The 20,435-nt window shown below is 49.5% G+C and overlaps 1 protein-coding gene and 1 pseudogene across 2 annotated transcripts; both read left to right on the forward strand.

The window, feature by feature from the left end:
• The first annotated feature begins 101 nt into the window (after positions 1-101).
• LOC148755578 (large ribosomal subunit protein eL36 pseudogene) lies at positions 102-4,969 on the forward strand (annotated as a pseudogene). Its single transcript, XR_016018590.1, has 2 exons — positions 102-327; positions 587-4,969. The product of XR_016018590.1 is annotated as a large ribosomal subunit protein eL36 pseudogene (transcript).
• Positions 4,970-7,824: 2,855 nt separating this feature from the next.
• RAB42 (RAB42, member RAS oncogene family) lies at positions 7,825-9,364 on the forward strand. Its single transcript, XM_088790756.1, has 2 exons — positions 7,825-8,103; positions 8,816-9,364. The coding sequence occupies exons 1-2, from the start codon at positions 7,841-7,843 to the stop codon at positions 9,237-9,239; spliced, it is 687 nt and encodes a 228-aa protein (XP_088646882.1). The 5' UTR covers positions 7,825-7,840; the 3' UTR covers positions 9,240-9,364.
• The last annotated feature ends 11,071 nt before the right edge of the window (positions 9,365-20,435 follow it).

A 20,435-nucleotide genomic window follows, 5' to 3' on the forward strand; every position in this document is an offset into this window, starting at 1 on the left:
AGTGGGTGCCGGCAAGGAGTTTATATAGACTCCGGCTCACGCGGCCGCGTCTTACGATTGGAGCAGCGTGCCGCGGAGACCGCTGGAAGTTGTAGTCCATTAGCCCTCCGACGGAGGGCGGTGCTTCCGGCTTCCAGGTATCTGTGCGTACGAGGCGGGAAACTACAGGGGTTGGCGCAACCAAGTACATGGGATTTTTCAGGGTCAGAAGCAGCTCTTTCGCCTTCGTATAGCACTCGGCCTACAAATGAATCAGACTCGCCGTGCCTTGTGGAGTTCAGTCTGGGAAGATTTTCAAAGCTGGGCAAGTGTTGCGCTTGGACTGAGGTGGGCAGGAGGAGCGGCAACTGAGTGGGTTTCGGGGAGGGGCTCTATGAGGTCTTCTCGGAGAGGAGTCTTGGGAGGGTACCTTAGGGAGAGGCAATTGATTACTCATAAGATGAATGCATTATTTATTCAAGGCTTGTCTCTTCTGCCAATAGACATTACTTTTCTGAGTCCTTACTAAGTAAACTATGCTCGATTATTTCAGCTACTTTTCATACTAACCCTATGTATAGGTATTATAATTGTGCCCTTTTTACAGATAAAGAAACTGAGGAATAGATCACACAGCTAGCAAACGAGGTAAGGACTGGAATCTGGGAGTACACCCCAGAGACCACACTCATAATCACTGTGCCATGTGCATGTTTAGTCCATCGAATGAATAAGCCTCAGTATACAAACAAATAATAGTTGTCAAGAATTAAGCACCTATTTGTGCTTAATCTATTCATTAGTTTTTATCCTTACATACACTTTAAAAAGTAAATACTGCTATTTTCTCCATTTTGTGGAGAAGGCAGCAGACTGAGAGGGTAAGAAACTTTCTGACGACTTCCAAAGGTTTTTCTCCAGCCCCACTTTTCTCCTGCGCTCCAGACCTTATAGATCCTGCTGCTTCCTGACATCTACACTTGGATGTCTGATAAATAGGCTTCTCAGAACACAGCCTTTCCTCCTCCCAACCTGCTCTTCCCCTTCTCAGTACGTCCTTGGAGTGACCCTGGACTCTTCTCTTTCTCTAACATCTCACTTCCAATCCACCAGCAAATCCTGTGTTCACGTTTAAAATGCCTCAAGAATCACCATTTCGTAACCACCTCCACTGATGCTGTCATTATCGCTGACTGACAAGATAGCAGTAGTTTCCTAACTACTGTGCCCTACACTCTGGTCTCAACACAGCAGCCAGGGGGTTAAAAGAGCAAAAGTTTTTCGTTTTGATGAAATCTAATATAGTAATTTTTTTTCTTTTGTAGTTTGTGCCTTTTGTGTCCTATTTTTCATCTTTGTCTAATTCAAAGACATTAAGATTTTCTCCTGTTTTCTCCTAAAAGTTTAATAGTTTTAGCTCTTACATTTAGATCTATGATTCATTTTCAGTTAATTTTTGTGCATAGTGTGAGGTAAGAGTCAAAGTTTTATTTATGATTTATTTATTTATTTATTGCATATGGCATCCAATTGTTCTATCTTCATTTGTTGAAAAGATTGTCTTTTTATATCTAATTGCTTTGGCACGTTTGTTAAAAACCAATTGATCATATGTGTAGGTTTGTTTCTGTACTCAATACTACACTGTCTTGATTACTGTAGCTTTTTAATAAGCCTTAATATAGGGTAGTATAAGTCATTCAACTTTGTTCTTTTTCAAAATTGTTTTAGCTATTCAGAACCCTTTGCATCTCCATATAAATTTTAAAGTCAACTAATTTGTATTTTTTTAAAAGCCTACTGAGATTTGGTTGGTATTGCATTGAATCTATAGATTAATTTGGTAACAATTGACATCTTAACAATATTGAGTCTTCTCGTCCATTAGGATGGTATATCCATTTTTTTAGGTTGTCTTTAATTTCTCTCAACATGTTTTGTAATTTTCAGTGTACAAGTCTTGTATCTTGTATATATTTTGTCAAATTTATTTCTGAGTTTTTCATATTTTTGATGCTATTGTAAATAGTATTATTCTTTCTTTTTTTAAAATACATTTTATTGGGGAATATTGGGGGACAATGTGTTTCTCCAGGACCCGTCAGCTCCAAGTCGTCCTTCAATCTAGTTGTGGTGGGCGTAGCTCAGCTCCAAGTCCAGTCGCCATTTTCAGTCTTTAGTTGCAGGGGGCACAGCCCACCATGCCATGTGGGAATTGAACCGGCAACCTTGTGGTTGAGAGCTTGCACTCTAACCAACTGAGCTATCTGGCCCCCCCTAAATGGTATTATTCTTAATCAATTTCAGATTCCAAATGGTCATTGCTAGTACACAGGTATAGAATTAATTTTTGCATATTGACTTGTATCATGCAACTTTGTTAAACTCATTAATTCCAGAAGCTTCTTTGTAAGTTTCTTGGGGTTTTTCACATGTCTATGAATAAAGACAGATTTACTTCTTCCTTCTCAATATGGATGTCTTTTCTTTTTCCTATCTTATAGAACTGACTAGCCTCTCCAGTACGATGTTGAACTATTAAGTTACATTTTATCAAAATTAAAAACTTTTGATCTTAAAATGACACTCTTAAGAAAATAAAAAGCAAGAGACAAACTGGAAAAAAATATTTGCAAAACATATCCAACAAGGGACTTGTATCTACAGCACAAAGAACTCTTAAAACTCAATAGTGAAAAGTCAAAACACTCATTAAAAGAGAAAAATGGCGGGCCAGCCCAGTGGCTCAGGCAGTTAGAGCTCCGTGCTCCTAACTCCGAAGGCTGCCGGTTCGATTCCCACATGGGCCAGTGGGCTCTCAACCACAAGGTTGCCTGTTCAATTCCTCAAGTCCCGCAAGGGATGGTGGGCTCTGCCCCCTGCAACTAAGATTGAACACGGCACCTTGAGCTGAGCTGCCTCCCGGATGGCTCAGTTGTTGGTTGGAGCGTGGACTCTCAACCACAAGGTTGCCAGTTCAATTCCTCGACTCCAGCAAGGGATGGTGGGCAGTGCCCCCTGCAACTAAAATTGAACACGGCACCTTGAGCTGAGCTGCTGCTGAGCTCCTGGATGGCTCAGTTGGTTGGAGCGTGCCCTCTCAACCACAAGGTTGCCGGTTCAACTCCCGCAAGGGATGGTGGGCTGCGCCCCCTGCAACTAGAAAATGGCAACTGGACCTGGAGCTGAGCTACGCTCTGCACAACTAAGATTGAAAGGACAACAACTTGACTTGGAAAAAAGTCCTGAAGTACACACTGTTCCCCAATAAAGTCCTGTTCCCCTTCCCCAATAAAATCTAAAAAAAAAAATAAAATAAAATAAAGAGGAAAATGGCCACACACACACAAAAAAAGTCACAAAATTTGAAAGAGACTTCACCACAGAAGATAAACAGATGGCAAATGAACACATGAATGATACTCAACATTATCAGTCCTTGAAAATGCAAATTAAAACTACAATGAGATAACACCACAAAACCACTGGAATGGCTAGGTTGAGGTTAGTTGGACCCCACGTGGCCATGGCTCTGCATTATCCTCTGGCCGTGGGCCTCGTCAAGGGCCACAAAGTGACCAAGAACGTGAGCAAGCGGAGGACAGCCACCGTGGCGGGCGCCTCACCAAGCACATCAAGTTCATGTGAGATATGATCTGAGAGGTACGTGGCCTTGCCCCCTGTGAGCGGCATGCCATGGAGCTGCTCAGGTCTCCAAGGACAAGTGGTTTCTGAAGTTCATCAAGTGAAGGGTGGGGACACATCCATGCCAAGAGGAAGAGAGAGGAGCTGAACAATGTCCTTGCAGCCATGAGGAAGACAGCAGCCAAGAAGGACTGAGCCCCACCCCAACTCTGTGTGTAATAAACCTTTTCAGAGGAAAAGAAAAAAAAAGGTTGACAATATGATGTGATAATGAGAAAGGAGAGCAACTGGAACGCTCATACAGTGTTCAGGATTGTAAAATGGTACAACCACTTTGGAAAACAGTTTGGTGGTTTCTAAAAAAGCAAAACGTGCACCATCCCTATGACATTGCACTACGAGGTATTTCCCAAGAGAAATGAAAGCACACATACATGTTCATAGCAGTTTTATTTATAATACCAAAGACTGGGAACAACCCAGATGTCCTGGGGGTTAGGTAAACAAATTGTGGTATATTCATACAATGGAATACTGCTCAGTTATAAAAAGGAACTTTATATGTGCTTCAAAATTGATACAATCTTAATGTTGAGTGAAAGAAGCCAAAGACTACATACTGTACGAGTTCATTTATATAAACTTATAGAAAATACCAAGTAATCTCTAGTGGCAGAAAGCAAATTAGTGGTTGCCTGGGATCGGAAGTCAGGAGAGAAGAATTTTAAAAGGACATGGGGAAACTTGTGGGTGAGAGATGTTCACTATCTTGATTGTGGTAATGGCTTCATGGGTGTACACTTATGTCATAACTCCTTTTAATATGTGTAGTTTATTGTGTGTCAGTGACACCCCAATAAAGATACAAACAAAAAAGGAGGCAAGAAAACAATTCGATCGTGTAATTCACCTGCCCCCAAATCACTGACTTCTCTACACGTTCGGAATAAAAGCTGAAGTCCTCAGGGCGGCCTCTGAAGCCACACAGGATTTCGCTCCTCCTCTCTGCCATCAGAGCCCACCACTTTCTTCCTCCATTTGCTCCGTCTTCCCAGTCTCTCTGCTCTTCTTGGAGCACCCCGCCCTGCTCCCATATTAGGGCTTTTGCTCTTGCTGTTCTTCCTGCCTGGAACCATCCTCCCCGGATCTCACAGACAGCCACACCACTTCCTCACTCCCTCACTTCCCCTGAGTTTCTGTTCAGATGGCACCTCAGACCACCCTTCAAGCCATTGCCCTGCTTGTAATTTATAGTACTGATTGCTCCTTGTCATCACATTATACATGTATTTATTTTCTGCCTTCCCCATTATAATGTGAGCTCCCCAAGAACAGGAATTGCGTCTTTTTATTTTCACTGCTGGTCTATAAGAGATGGCCAGCACTTATTGAAATAATGACTAAGTGAATGAATGAATGAATGAATAAAACTTGGCCAAGGCCATATTGCTAGTAAGTGGCAGTTGGAACTAAAACCCTGATCTGTCTAATGCAAATTTGCATAACCTTACTTGCTATTTTACACTGTTCTTCCAGAATTACCCTGTGAGGTGGGCACCATGATTTCCTCACTTAGAAGGGGAAGCAAGTGGGAGGGGAGATGACTTGCCCCCAGATCACATAGTGAGTCTGTGGCAAAGTCAGCTGATATCTGGATGCAAGTGCCAGGTGCAGTCAGTGGCAGGCACATGACCCCAGCCCACAGCAGAAATGTCTGGGAGAGGAAGTGCAAAGAACCCATTGCTGACGGTGCACTGACCACGAAGGGTTCTGGGAAGGCTGGGTTCAAACTGCATTTCAAGCTGCTTCCTGCGTCTCTGCCCTTGCCCATTGGCCCTTCTTCCCTGATCTCCCCAGCTCCACTTATCCCTGGAGACCCAGCTTCAACAACACCTCCTCCGAGAGGTCTTCTCTGACCCTTGACCTCTCTGAGTCCTGCTCTATTGTGGTATTTGACTTAATGACTGACTGAATGAATGAATGAGTGAGTGAATGAATGAATGAATAGCATTTATTCATTTAGTCATAAATATTTACTGAGTTCCTACTTTGTGTCAGTCCTTGAGGATACAACCATTGGTCCCTACCCTCAAGGGACTTGAGCCTAGGGGGAGACAGGTATCACAGGGGACAAAAGGGCATGTGACCTCATTGGCCAGTCGGTGAGAGGTTCCTGCTTGAAGTAGGGGTTACTTAGTTCTCTGAAGGGCAGAAGAGGAGTGTTCCTGGCAGAGGACTGAGAAGGGGAAAGATGCTTAGCATGGCTGGAGCTCAGAGCACCAATGGTAGGTAAAGAAGGAGCTTGGGGCTTCTTTTTTGTCAGGGCCAGGGACCTGGCACAAAAAATATTTTCCAGAACATCTCCACCTCACTTTTTTTATTGGGGAATATTGGAGAACAGTATGTTTTTCCAGGGCCCATCAGCTCCAAGTCGTTGACCCAGTTGCCATTTTGAATCTTAGTTTCAGGGGGCACAGCCCACCATCCCATGCGGGAAATGTACCAGCAACCTTGTTGTTGAGAGCTTGTGCTCTGAGCCACCCGGCCGCCCCTCTGGCAGCACAGTGGCGCTCGTTGTCTTCAATCTAGTTGTGGAGGGCACAGCTCACTGGCCCATGTGGGAAACGAACCGGCAACCCTGTTCAGAGCTCACGCTCTAACCAACTGAGCCCTCCCCTGCCCCAGAGAACATCTTGATGGAGGAATCAGTGAGGCGGGTGGGAGGGAGCAGACTCTCTTGGTTTAGGCAGAGCGGACACGGGAGGATCCCTCTCCCACACACACACTTCCTGAGGCGCCTCGTGTGGTTCTTGGATTCTCAGGCTCCTCTCTCTCCTACTCCTAGAAGTAGGGGGCGAGCAGAGACGGGTTCCTTCAGGTTCTACCATGCAGGTGACCAAGAGCCAGGATTACTTGGAGACCTGAAAATATGGCTTTTCATTGACTTGTTCAGAGTTAGCCAGAAGAAAACCTAGGCCTTCCCAGATCCCCAAACTGTCTAGCCAGCAACAGAAATAGCAAAGGCTTTGGCCTTGGGTACACTTGGAAGCTAGTCTCAGTCTTCCTTGCTGAAGGACCTTGGGCTGGTTATTTAATCTCTCTCAGACTCAGTTTCCTTATCTGTAAACATGGGCAAAATAACAACACCTACTCACATGGTTATGTGAGGAGGAAATGTGATGATGTGATGTTTGCAGCAGTGAGGACTTCCCCTCAGCCCACAAATTTGCTAAAACAAATCAAACTGCTAAAATCCACCTTCTGGGACCAGCCAGAACTCCAGTCTTGATGCCCTGGATTGCCAGAGGCCAGACTGGAAAGGGTGAAATAGATCTTGGAAGCAGATGTGCCTGCCTTACCCTTGCCCCTTACCCAAGCCCACTGTGTCCTGGTCCTTTTGGGACTACTTTGCAATCCCTTTTTGTGGCACATCAAGGGGGTAATAAAGACAAACCCAGTTATGAGTCCCAGCTCTGCTGTGTGATCTGAGACAAGCCACACATCTGAGCCTCAGTCTCCTCAGCTCTAAAATGGACATGCTATGGCCCTCTCAAAGGGTTGCTGCCCACACAGCATAAGGAGCTGACTGGCCTCACAAATGTCAACCGTCCAGTCCACAGGCCAACTGCACTCCCTCTGAAATCACAATTGTCTGTGTCCGTCCTGCGTCCTCTTCCTGACTGTGTCCCGTCCTTCTCTGAGCCTTGGGACCTAGCACAGGCAGGCAGGGAGGAAGCAGTGGGGGCTGTTGAACATTGAACCTGAACATTGAATGGCAGGACCCAGGCCAGGGTCAGTGGGGCTCCACGAAAGGGGCACCTGAGCGGGGAAGGGAGTAACTATAAACCATCAGCTTTCTAGAGTGGTGTCTCCAGGTCCAGCAGCAGGAACCCAACTGGGAAACTAACAGGAGAGTGGGGCTGGAGAAACTATTCCAATGGATGAATGAATGATGTGGCCGCTCTAGCACTTAGCCTCGGGCCAGGGCAGTATCTAGTTTAATCCCTTCATCCTGCGAAGTAGGGGTTACTATTATTCCCATTTTACAGAGGAGAAAATTGAGGCTCAGAGAGACTGACTTGCCCAAGTGTTTCCACCCGCCTGCTTCCTGGGGGGGTTGGTCTCCCTGTGCTGACGAGGGTTGCTCAGTGACCATCTGGGGCGGGGCCGGCCTTCCCGGCCGCGGGAGAGGGGCGGGGCCGGACAGGGCCGGACAATGACCGTGGGGCAGTCAGGAGGCCAGACGCGGGCCATGGAGGCTGTGGGCTGCCGCTACCAGTTTCGGATCGCTCTGCTGGGGGACGCGGCGGTGGGCAAGACATCGCTGCTGCGGCGCTATGTGGAGGGCGCGACCGGGACCCCGGAGCTCGAGTCAGCGCCCACGGTGGGCGTCGAGTTCTACAGCCGCGCGCTGCAGCTGCCGGCGGGGCCGCGCGTCAAGCTGCAGCTCTGGGACACCGCCGGCCAGGAGCGCTTCAGGTGCGGGGTGGGGAAGGGTGCGGTGGATGTGAGGTGGGCGGGGAAAGGAAGAGAGGTGGGTGGGACCAGAAAGTGAGGGACCTCTGGTCCCGAGGGATCCAGGCAGGTCCACCTGGCCGTGGGGATCCCTCAGAGAGGTCAGCCTCGGTGGTCTGAGTGGAGGTCTGGCTGTCCCTGCCCTGAGTCTTGGGTCCCTCACTCTTGAGTCATTCAACCTACAGATACAGCTGGGTGGGCCAAGCCCCTGAGACAGATACGTGTGAGACCTGGTGCCCCCAGAGGGACATTCAAGCCTTAGGGGTAGAGGGGGACGACCCGACATTGAAACCTAGAGGTGGTGCGTGATGTGGGTGCTGAGAGAGCCCAGAGGAGCACAGAGAGGGCCGTCAAGGAGGTAGGAAAGGAGATTTGTGTTGGCCTAGAAGGACGCACGGGAGTGTGCTGGGCAAACAAGGGAGAAGCTGACATGCGGTCAGGAAGCCATCAGGCATCCTCCAGCAATACAGGAATGGCCCGGAGAGTATGTGACTCAACCTTGCTCCCCAGTCTCTTGGGAGCGACACAGACTCCACGAACAGAGAAGCACAGGGCAGTGTGAAATGGGCTATAATGGGGGAGGAGTGGGAGGCAGTCCGTGGATGTGGGGGAGGTCCTGGCTCTGGGGTGTCCTGAAGGCATGAACGTCTCTCAACTTACTCTCCAACCCAATCAGGTGCATCACCAGGTCGTTTTACCGGAATGTGGTGGGTGTCCTGTTGGTCTTTGATGTGACAAACAGAAGGTCCTTTGAACACATCCGAGATTGGCACCAGGAGGTCACCGCCACTCAGGGTCCCATCAAGGCAATTTTCCTCCTGGTTGGCCATAAGAGTGACCTGCAGAGCACCCGTTGTGTCTCAGCCCAGGAGGCGGAGGAGCTGGCTGCCTCCCTGGGCATGGCCTTCATGGAGACCTCGGCCAAAAATAACTACAGTGTGGACCTGGTCTTCAACACACTCGCTGACGCCATCCAGCAGGCCCTGCAGCTGGGGGACATCAAGCTGGAGGAGGACTGGGGGGGCATCCGGCTCATCAACAAGACTCAGATCCCTAAGCCTCCCAGCGGGAAGCAGCATGCAGGCTCATGCCAGTGTTGACTGAGAGGGAAAGGGTTAAAGCAGTGCCAACCTCAGAAATGTTGGTGGGATGGAGAAAGTGTTTCTCTGAAGGGCAAAATGGCAGAATGTACCCGGAGGGTTCATATAAACAGTATCCTGGCACAGTCACGCCTCCTGGATTTTGGGGTCTTAGAGCTCAGCCTCTTTCCACCAGAAAGGTCTAGAGGCAAGTGTGCAGCTTCCTGTCCTTGAGCCTGTTTCCTCAGAGAAGATCCTACCTGGGGGGAGGAGGGACGGGATGGGGTGTGCATGAATGAGGTGATGGATATGCTCAGCCAGAGCCCCGTCACATGCTGAGAATTGAATGACAACAAGTGTCATCACAACTTTCTTCCCTTGGCCTGGAATATGGCCATTTCCAGCAGCACTCCTGGGCTTGGACGCTGAGAGGCTCAGCGTCTGCACGCCGCTGCACAGGCGAGGATGGGTGCAGGGAATTTCAGGGCGAGCCTGGCTTGCAGCCTCCTTAGGTCCTCAGGCTTGGATGAGTCTGAGCATAGGATTAAGGTACGGTTGCTGCTGCGCAGTGCCCTTGCTCTAAGGCCAGGGGCTGGGCCAGATCTGGGAAGCAGGGCTGAAGACCCATAGCCTCCGTCCCACCCCCACCCCTACCCTCACCCTCACCCCGCCCCCCCAGCCCCAGATGCTGGGAGTGCAGCAGGACGAGGAGGCACACTCTCTGGGAACTGCCCACTCCTCAGGGGCAGCCCCCATTCAGCGTTGATCTCATGGGGGGAGGGTGTTCAAGGAACCAGTCCTCTTGTCCTAAATCTGGACAATTCTGAAGGTCAAACCCCTCTTTATCACTCATTATGGTGTCAATTGAAGCCACTCTTGTGACATCACAGATAAATCCTCCCTCTTCTTGATCCTGCTTTCCTACCCCAAGCAGGTACTGATCTCAATGAGGCCTTAATACAGTTGCCCCTTGAACAGCACAGAATAGAACGGTTTGAACTGCGCGGTTCACTTATAGGCGGCTTTTTCCAATTGCCCCGCACAGTTCAAACCGGTGTTAGTCAAGAGTGAGCTCCATGGTTGGGAATCCGCATATGTGGTGAAGGGCCGAGTGTGGTTATACACGGATTTTCTACTGCGAGGGAGGTCAGTGCCCCTAAACTCAGAGTTGTCCCAGGGTCAACTGTAAATGTCTACACACTAGGGTTCTTGGGAGGTTTCCAATCAGGGCGAATTTCTTAGCTTCCTCCCCCTGGGGGCTGGGCCAGATGGGTCTCCCTGTGCACTGCTTTCTCCCTGCCTCTTTTTAAAACAGATTTGCTCATCCTTATTATAATCTTGCAAGGTTAGCATAATTGCTCCCATTTCATAGATGGGAAAACTTAGACCAGGAGAAGGAAATGATTGCTTTATAGCACATTGCCATTTCTTCATCAAGTTTTTAAAAATGGGCATCTGCTCTGTTCTGGGCTTTGGGAATACAGCAATGAACAGGACAGAAAAGCCTGCCTGGGGCTGACGTTCTAGTGGAAGAGAGAGAAAACCACGAGTAAATAAGTGAACCAAACTATTTCCAGTTATGGTAAGTGGTATAAAGCGCACAGATGAGGGAGATGGGACTGAGAATGTCGGGCTCCTTCAGAGCAGGTGGTTGGGTTGTTGGGGAGGGCCTCTCTGAGAAGATAACCTTTGAGCTGAAACTTGGAGAAGGAGCGAGCTAAGAGGAGAGATCTGGGCAGAAGGAACAGCTGCCAGCACTGAGCACTTCTTCCACACTCTGTGAGGTAGGTACTATGGTTATTCCATTTTACTGATATGGAGACTGAGGCCCAGAGAGGCTAAGAAGCCAGTAAGTAGAGAGGGGAGCCCCAAGGCAAATAAGAGAGGGGGCACCTTCTAGGAATTTCCTGGAGATCTGAGAAACTAGAATGAAGTGAAGAAACGGAGTGACCTTCAACTTGGTCTGTGGTTTCTTTTTTTAAAAAAGATTTTATTGGGGAAGGAGAACAGGACTTTATTGGGGGAGCAGTATGTACTTCCAGGACTTTTTTTATTTAGTAGTGTGTTTTTCCCAGGACTCATCAGCTCCATCCAAGTCAAGTGATTGTCCTTTTCATCTTAGTTGTGGAGGGCGCAGCTCAGCTCCAGGTCCAGTCACCGTTGTTAGTTGCAGGGGGCACAGCCCACCATCCCCTGCAGGAGTTGAACCAGCAACCTTGTGGTTGAGAGGACGCGCTCCAACCAACTGAGCCATCCGGGAGATCAGCAGCAGCTCATTGACTTCATTCTAGTTGCGGAAGGCGCAGCTCGCTGGCCCATGTGGGAATCAAACCCGCAATCCCGTTGCCCAGAACTCATGCTCTAAATAACTGAGTCACCCGTCCGCCCCTGGTCTGTGGTTTCTAATTGCCAGGAGTTTCCCAGATAGGAGTACAGGTCTAAACTGAAGCTTGTTTGGGAGATAAGCAGCTAATCCTGGGGATGGAGGCAGGGATTTGGCTGTTAGGTGCTCCAAACAAAGCCCCACATCCCTGGAGAAAGAGAGGAAGAAAAAATTGACCCGCTCCCTTCTCAGAATCCTGGTTGAGCATTGGAGAAGCAGCCTGAAGCCCTGGCCTACCTAGGGTAGGATCTCCCTCCAAGGAAGACACAATGCCCATTGTCCCTAGCTGCGTCCTTCCAGGAATATTCAGCAGGCTGGAGTCGCACTTCTCTCTCTCAGCCTCAAATTCCCATTTGTAAAGTGGGGAAAACAAGTTTCTGCCTCACAGGGTTGTTATGAGGATTAAATGATATATGAACCCCTACCACGTCGACAGGCTCACACATTGTGAGCTATTTCTCTTGCTAGTGGCTTATTATTAACCCTGCAGCAACCCTGTGAAGTCAGGCTGATTTTGTCCATTTCACAGACAGGGACCTAAAAATCAGGGCTGGAAGCGAAAGTGGCTGAATTGGTGAACCCAGGCCAGTTTAGTGCTCCAGTATCCATCCTCAGGCCTCAAAGTTCCTACCAGGGCTCTGATCCCATCCTCACAAGCCCCCTCAGTGTGGCAAAACCTGTGAAGATGGTACATGGCTTTGATGGATGTGATTCTGGATGTAGTAGGAAGCAGCCCTGCCTGGCCCGCTGGCCAGAGAGAAAAAGACCGAGAACAGCAGTGGAGGGAAGGGCAGGCTGACCTGAGAGCTGCAGCCTCACCTCCCACCTCTGTTCAGAAGCAGGTCCTCTCTCCTTCTAGCAGGCCCCAGTTTGCCGTCATTGTGACAGTTCAGGCCTCCTGGTCTCTAGTGTAGACTGTGACACTTTTCTTGAGGGTCTCGGGACTCGGGTCTCCTCTGTGATTTAGCATCCCCATTACCCCAAAGGGATCATCTTAAATTACAGATTTAACCTGCACGCTCCCCTCCTAGAATCTTTCCCTGGCTCCCCATCACCTACAGGATAAAATCCAAGTCCTTTGGCCCCAGTCCTGCGTCTTCCTGATTTGGTGCCTGCTGCATCTCCACCCATGTGGGGACACAGCCCCAGAGAGCAGTTTCCAGGCTCTCGGCCTCACGTGGAAAGGTGCTGGCTCAGGTAGTAGATGGCCGTCAGCTGTGACTAGTTGGCCATTAGCTGTTACCAGTCAGCCAATAGTCACTAATGTAACTGCCGTGGCTATGCTAGGGGGTTCATTGGTTGGTTGGCAGAGAAGCAGATGGTGGATTGTGGATCGTGTGGATCTTACTTCCTGTGTCTTGCCCAGCTGCCAGTGAGACTGGGGTACAGAAAGATCCCCTGTTGGGGTACTGGCAGATGTTTGCTTTTGTGTCTCGACCAGCCGCCATCGAGAATATAGTGGTATGACTCCCCTATCCATGGCTCTGTTGTTGTTCCTTTTTGGCCTCACCATATCTTGGGTTCTTGTGCGGGAAGCAGGGCCAGAGACCCTGCATGACACATGGCGCAGTGAGCAGGGTATGGTGCCGGCCAGAACTCTGAAAGATGGTGGAGCAGTTTGTACATATGAACACTCAGTCTCAGGAAGCCCGTGAGGAGCGGCGCTGGGAGCAGGAAATGCGATCTGCCTGGGAAAAACATGACCCCTCGGTGACTGGTGGTCCTCTCAAGCCTCTGGATGGCACGCCACCCTCTTGGCCAAAGCAAGTGTCGTCTTCCTTTTGGTGGTCCGCTGCTGCCGTGGGCTCCTAGAGCTTTGGACGTTTTACACCGAGGCCTCCACTCAATCGGACACCTGGAGCGGCGAGCAGCATTCCGGCCAGGTAGGAATGATGTCTGACTCTGGGTAGGAGGACATGTGACCCCCCACACAGTGTATTGTGCCCTGTGGCCACTGTCCTCAGGAGTTGGACCCCTTTGGAGGGGTGGGAGGACGTGGACGGTTCTCCAACTGGCATAGGCCGGAGAAAGCAAAGGCCATTGCGGCCTGTGGGCTGGGAAGTGCTTGCTGAGGCAGCTCAGATGCGGGACTTGTAGTCCCAGGAGGAAAACACTTGCTGAGTCCTCGGTGGAGGATGCAGGTGAGGTCAAGGTCGTCCCTCAACCCCAGGTTGGGGAGGATTTGGAGCCCTCGCCCTGCGGAGAGGGCACACATTGTGGGGCCGGTGCACAGCCCTGACGAATGACTGTGGACTATGGGGAATTGCCTTCCATCCCTGATTTGATGGACCGGTTGACTGTTTGCTTGGGAACGTGCCACCATGTGGTGGAACTGGCGGATGTTTGCTTCCTGTGTCTCGACCGGCTGCTGTCAAGAATATGTAAGCACCTTGGCTGTGAGCCACTATTGTTCCAGCACGGTGCCCTGGGAACCCTGGCTGTACCCAGGAAGTCTGGCTGTGCCCAGAAAGTAGGCTGACATCGAGGGACACCCCCTGGGACACTACTTGAATTGGACTGGAACTTTTTCTCATGAGCTGGGTTCTTGACATAGGGCCCCTCATGGAAGATTCTTGTCGCGTAGATTGTGAGGCGAGACCCTGTAAGGGTGGAGTGTGGGGACAGAGTCCCAGAGAGCAGTTTCCAGGCTCTCAGCCTCATGTGGAAAGGTGCTGGCTGGGTAGTAGATGGCCATCAACTGTGATTGGATGGCCATCAGCTGTGACTAGCTGGCCATCAGCTGTAACCAGTTAGCCATTAGCCACTAATATAACTGCCATGGTTATGCTAGGGGGTTGGTTGTTGGTAGAGAAGTGGATGGCGGGTTGCAAATTGTGTGGATCCTACTTCCTGTGTCTTGCCAGCTGTCAGCGAGACTGGGGTGCAGGGAGACCCCTGTTGGGGTACTGGCGGATGTTTGCTTTTGTGTCTCAACCAGGCCCATTGAGAATATAGTGGTATGGCTCCTCTATCTATGGCTCACCATATCTTGCGTTCTTGTGCGGGGAGCGGGAGCAGAGACCCTGCATGACAACCCACTTTGCCCAGCCAAATCCTGAACCACTTGAAGCCCTGGGCTTTGCACATGCTGTTTCCTTTGCCTGGGCGCCCCAGCCCTCTCCCCTTTCCCTGTGTTATCTGATCTGCCTGCAGTACTCTTAACCATCACATTATCCCAGCTGCCAAAAATACGTTTGAATCTCAGATCCACTATGTCAAACCTACGTTTGAATCTCAGATCCACTATGTACCATGTTTCTCCGAAAATAAAACCTACCCTGAAAATAAGCCCCAGTTAAGATCATCAGCCAGATGGACATATTTAATACGTTATGACGATGTTCCAGAAGAAGATGACATGACTATTGAATAAATGTAGATTGCTGTACATGAAAAAATAAGACATCCCCTGAAAATATGCCCAAATGCATCTTTTGGAGCAAAAATTAATATAAGACCCAGTCTTATTTTTGGGGAAACATGGTATTAATCGTGGGACCCTGGGCAACTCACTTCATCTCCCTAAGACTCAGTAGTTGCATCTGTAAAATGGGAGAAATACGTAATGGGGGGTAGGGGAGAGAAGGAATAATACCTAACTCACAAGGTTTTAGAAAGGATTAGATGAGAAATCAAAGGCTGTGCTTCTCACACAGTAGGAATTCACAAAATGGAAATCCCCTAATCCTTCCCTTGAGGGTTTTGCTGTTAATCGCTGTGAGGGAACTGAGATAACCAAAATAATCGTTTTGGGAAATAATAACGAGGATTTTGGACTTGAATAAAGTTCTTAACGATCTTGACCCCCATCTGGAGATATGGACTGGAATCCAGAATCTTCCCTTTGGGTTTGCCCCTAGGCCATTCTGAACAAGCAAAGGTGCCTCTCCAAGGTTAGGCTTCCCAGCCTCCAGGCCTTTCTGTGAGCTGTTTCCTCAGCCTGAAACACACCGTCCATCCACCTCTTCTGTTCGGTTCGATACCTTGTACTCTAGGCCTGAATCCATTCCCTTGACCCTTAGAAGGAACAGAGCCAAGGTCTGCCATTCATGGGATCCTTTCTGAAGATCCTGTATCTGCTCTGGGAGCCACTGAAACCTAGTGGGTGAAAGGGGAAGACCCATCCTGCCCACCATGCTCAGGCTGGAACTGAAGCCACCTGGGTGGGAACCAGCTTGTCCTCTACCGCTCAACCTCAGTCTCTTCATGGTAAAATGAGAACTAGTCCCACTTCACAGGTTTGTTAGAGGATCAAATATGATGACATGTGTTAAGTGCCCAATAAATGTTAAGTTCCTTCCCTTTGACTTTCGTGTATTGTTCCCTTACCAGGAATGTCCTACCTCCATCTGTCAAAACTCTATCCATCAAGGCTTGGCCTAGCGTAATATATCAGGTCCTTTTCTGAACTTTTAGGGCCCCTGAGTGGCTCTCTGGAGATTTGAGGCTCTGCTCCCTGTATCTTACTGCCATAGCTCTTCAAAGCCAAGAACTTTAAAGTTCTCTGGGGGAGACTGCCTCAGGCAGGGGACATTAGGCTTTTAAAAAGTATTATGGAAATTTTCAAATATACCCAAGAATAAAGAATATAAAGTATAAAATAGGATAAAGAGCTCCTTGTATCCATAACTCCGCTTCAACAAATACCAACGGGAATGGCCAATCTTGTTTGACTTTCCCCCTCGCTTTATCAATGTTTATTCCTAGGATCCTGGCCCTGGCAGGGAGCAGGTGCTGTCTGTGGTTGAGGGGTAGGGGGAGTATCGCCTGTGGAGGTCCCACTGGGAAAGGCAAGCTTTACATTGCACAACCCTCACTCCTGCAGGTACAGGCCCAGGTCTCGGACTGAGGCCAGCAGAGAGGGAAACGGGACATCCTAGCATATATGGGGGCTGTGGATGGCTGCCCATAGTCTTTCAAGCTACTACCTGGGGGGACCACTCAGGATGGATATAGGACCAGAGTCTCTGTTTTGGGGAAGCCCTGATTCTGTCTTGAAGGGACCGAGCTCTGCAAGGTGGTTTCAAATGACACTACGATGTGTCCTTGCAGAGGCTTGTGGCAGCTTCCCTAAGCCTGAGAATGGGCATGTCCTGGGGAGCCCAGCCCCGGAAGCCCTTGAACGCTTTTGGGTTCTGGCTCCACTTCTCTCACTGCAAGTCTGAACCAGCCCCAGGGCCGCGTGGTTTGTGCCTCAGCTCTGGCCTTGCTTCCCCTCCCTGCTGGCCTCCGGCGCCCAGTGAAAAGCCTTCTGGCAGTACCGGTTCCCTATCGTACTCCTAGGACACTTGACTGTGGGCAAATCATCCTTGTTGAGACACTACATGGAGGGTACCTTTATCGAGGGCGTCACCCAGACAGTGGGGGTGGTCTTTTCTGGGCATTTTGTGGAAATTGAGTTTGGGGTGCAGGTGAAGCTTCAGTTCTGGGACACAGCTGGCTAGGAAAGGTTCCGGTGGGTATGGTAGGGGCAGGCCCCTATTCCCCGTCTTCTATACCATTCACCCCTGACGACGAGAGCCCATCCACCAGGAAGGGAAGGGACAAAAGGAGGGGCCTTGGATGCCATGTAGGATGGATTCTGGACCAAGAGCACAGGTCTGAGTTCTGGCCTGCCCAGTGACCTAGGACAGGTCACATGACCTCTCTGGACCTGGATGTTCTAACCTGTGAAATAAGGGGCTGCACTGGGTGACTCTAGGGGCCTTTACACTTTTAACTACAGGTAATGGTAATTGTAAGCCCTTAGTCCACCAGCTTCGCCTTCCTCTTCCCTGCTTCACCTCATGCAGGCACAGGGGACCCTCTTCAGGATGGATTCCTAGTCCCACAAGGCTCCTTCTATGTCCTCAAAACTCACCTGTTGTTGCAACCACGCCCTACCGCTGCCTTTCGCAAATGCTTTCTCAGGAAAAACCTCTCAAGCCTTCCTTATTCGTTTCCCTTTAGTCCAAATTAACTGCAGCAACTTCCTGGTTGGTTCCCTCTGGCCTGCTTCCGGATTCCACTCTCCACACTGGCAGCCAGAGTGAGGCTTTTAACATGTAAATACAAAGGTCTGACGATTAAGTTCGCGAACTTGTTGCAACAAGACTGCTCAACTTTTTTGATATCAGAGGGATTATTCATTATGAATTTGTACCAACTGGACAGTTAACCACGTTTACTATTTGGAAGTGCTGAAAAGGCTGCGTGAAAAAGACGACCTGAACTTTTCACTAACAATTCATGGCTCTTGCATCACAACAATGCACCAGCTCACACGGCACTGTCTGTGAGGGAGTTTTTAGCCAGTAAACAAATAACTGTATTGGAACACCCTCCCTACTCACCTGACCTGGCCCCCAGTGACTTCTTTCTTTATCCGAAGATAAAGGAAATATTGAAAGGAAGACATTTTGATGACATTCAGGACATCAAGGGTAATACGACAGCTCTGATGGCCATTCCAGAAAGAGTTCCAAAATTGCTTTGAAGGGTGGACTAGGCACTGGCGTCAGTGCAGTTTCCGAAGGGAAGTACTTCAAAGGTGACCTTAGTGATATTCAGCAATGAGGTAGGTAGCACTTCCTCTAGGATGAGTTCGTGGAATTAATTGTCATACCTTTGTATAACCACATCAGTCCTCCACCTAAAATTTCACTGGTTCCCCCACTACTTGTACAGTGGTTTTCAAACTTTTTTTTTACATTCTTGTTTTTAGCATCAGAAAACTCTTGTCAGATGGACTCTTTCTCACAGTACTAAAATGGCCAACAATTAAATAAGCAATTGCTCAGGCTGAAGAGGGGTAAGAAGTCCAGAGCCAGCCTGCTGGGCCTACCACACTGCACGCTCCACCCGCTGCAAGACATACACACACACACACACACACACACACACACACACACACACACTCCCAGTGCACACTTCCAAAGGATGGCCCCTGGACCCCCAACTAAACCTGAGCAGTCCACCCCTCAAGCTTACTTTCTGCTTATCGCTGGCCAGTGGCTCCTAATGTTGTACCGTGTCTGCCACATTGATGCACTGGCGTTGCATATGCTGTCCTCATTTGTTAGTCACTCTCATCTCTGTCTCCACAAGACTTAGACGGGTTAGGGCACAGTTAAGAGTGCAGGCTCTACAGGCTGAAATCTCAGCACCATCATTACTAGCTGTGTGATCCTGGGTAGATTAAACTGTCTTGGTTTCCTCATTGAAAAATGGGATTAAATGAGACAATGCAAACAGAGTGCTTAGCATAGCACACGGCACCTAGTAAGCACTCTGCAACCCTCCCTACACGAGCACACGAATCCATCTGCCGGCTACCCCTCCAGCACGTCGGCACATGTTAAGTCCTCCGTGGGTTCAGCAAAGTCAAGTAGGTGTGGTTACTTAGCCTAGCGAGGCAGAGGGCTTCGTACCCAGGGTGGGGGGCCGAGCTACACAAGTGATGGACAAACCAAGTCAGAAGATCCCTTACAGATCACTTGGTGACACTCCTCTCTCCTGTACCCCCACATCCAGTCACCAAGCCTTGTGAGTGTTCCACTTTAAACAACTTTTCTTTAAAAATGTTTTTGATTGGGGAATATTGGGGAACAGTGTGTTTTTGCAGGACCCATCAGCTCCATGTCAAGTCGTTGTTTTCAATCTAGTTGTGGAGGGCGCAGCTCATGCACATTCGATTCAATGTGGGAATCGAACTGGTGACCTTGGTGTTACGAGCACTGCCCTCTAACCACTGAGCCAACTGGCCGCAGTAAACAACTTCTGACCATGTCATGCTCCTGCTCAAAATCCTGCAATGGTTCCTGTTACATTTTGGGTACAGCCCGCTCTTTGCTGCAGCCTGCAAGGCACTACATGACTTGGCCCTACTCGCCTCACCACACTGCCTCAGGGCTGGCATCCATGCAGTTCTCTTTCCTTGAAAGAGATCCCCACCCTTTCACCTGGGTCCCTCAAATTGCGGCTCAACTGGCCAGGCCCCACTCCCCCTGGCTCTGTGAACCTCTCCTTTGAAGCCCCTGTCACAGTGGCAGTTTTATATTCATCCAATCGCATGATTGTTCCCTGTGTTTTTGTTCGTCACTGTCGCCCACTGCCAGGCCCAAGCTCAGCTCATGAATGCTTGTTGGATGAACAAGCCCCTCCAGGTGCAAATAGGACAGCACTCAGATGAAGCCACTTACCTGTCACACAGCTGATCAAGAATTGGTCTCTTGACTCCACCCCAGTTCTTTATTAAACTGCCCAAATTCCCTTGTCCCCTTCTATCCTCAATGGAGGATTCAAAACGAATTCTGGATTCCTTCTTGGCTGCCGAGGGCAAGCCTGCTCTCCTGTCGGAGCCCGGCAGTAGGACTTGCGCTGTTTGATAGCACCAACAGCACATTCTTTGAGGGTGTCACCCAGTGGCAGCAGGAGGTTCTGGAGAAAGTAAAACCCTTCACCATCCTCTTCCTGGTGACAGGCCACAAGAGTGACAGGTGATGCTGGAGGAAGGGGAGAGGCTGGCTGCCTCTTTGGGAGCTCACTATGTTGATACCTTGGCTGAGAACAAGAGCAACATCAGCACAGCCTGTAGCTGCTCACTCAGATCTAGGCGGCTGTGAAGAGATGGGTCATGGGGCCAACTCAGGGTGGGAGGGAGTGACAAGCAGGGTCGCAGCGCCGGCCAAGTCGCAGGAGACAGAGGACCAAAGCAGGGCAAGGTGGACGTGGCTCTTCTGCTGGCCCCTGCTGGAACAGCCAAACCCCCTGAAGGCCCTGGAGCTCTCACAATCCACACGGACTATGCTGGGCACAGGGCAGGGCGATGCTAGGTGCCACGCAAGGTCACGACC

The sequence above is a fragment of the Rhinolophus sinicus genome, chromosome 14 (assembly GCF_057876585.1).
Source record: "Rhinolophus sinicus isolate RSI-liver-muscle chromosome 14, RSI-T2T, whole genome shotgun sequence".
In the NCBI taxonomy this organism is placed as follows: Eukaryota; Metazoa; Chordata; class Mammalia; order Chiroptera; family Rhinolophidae; genus Rhinolophus; species Rhinolophus sinicus.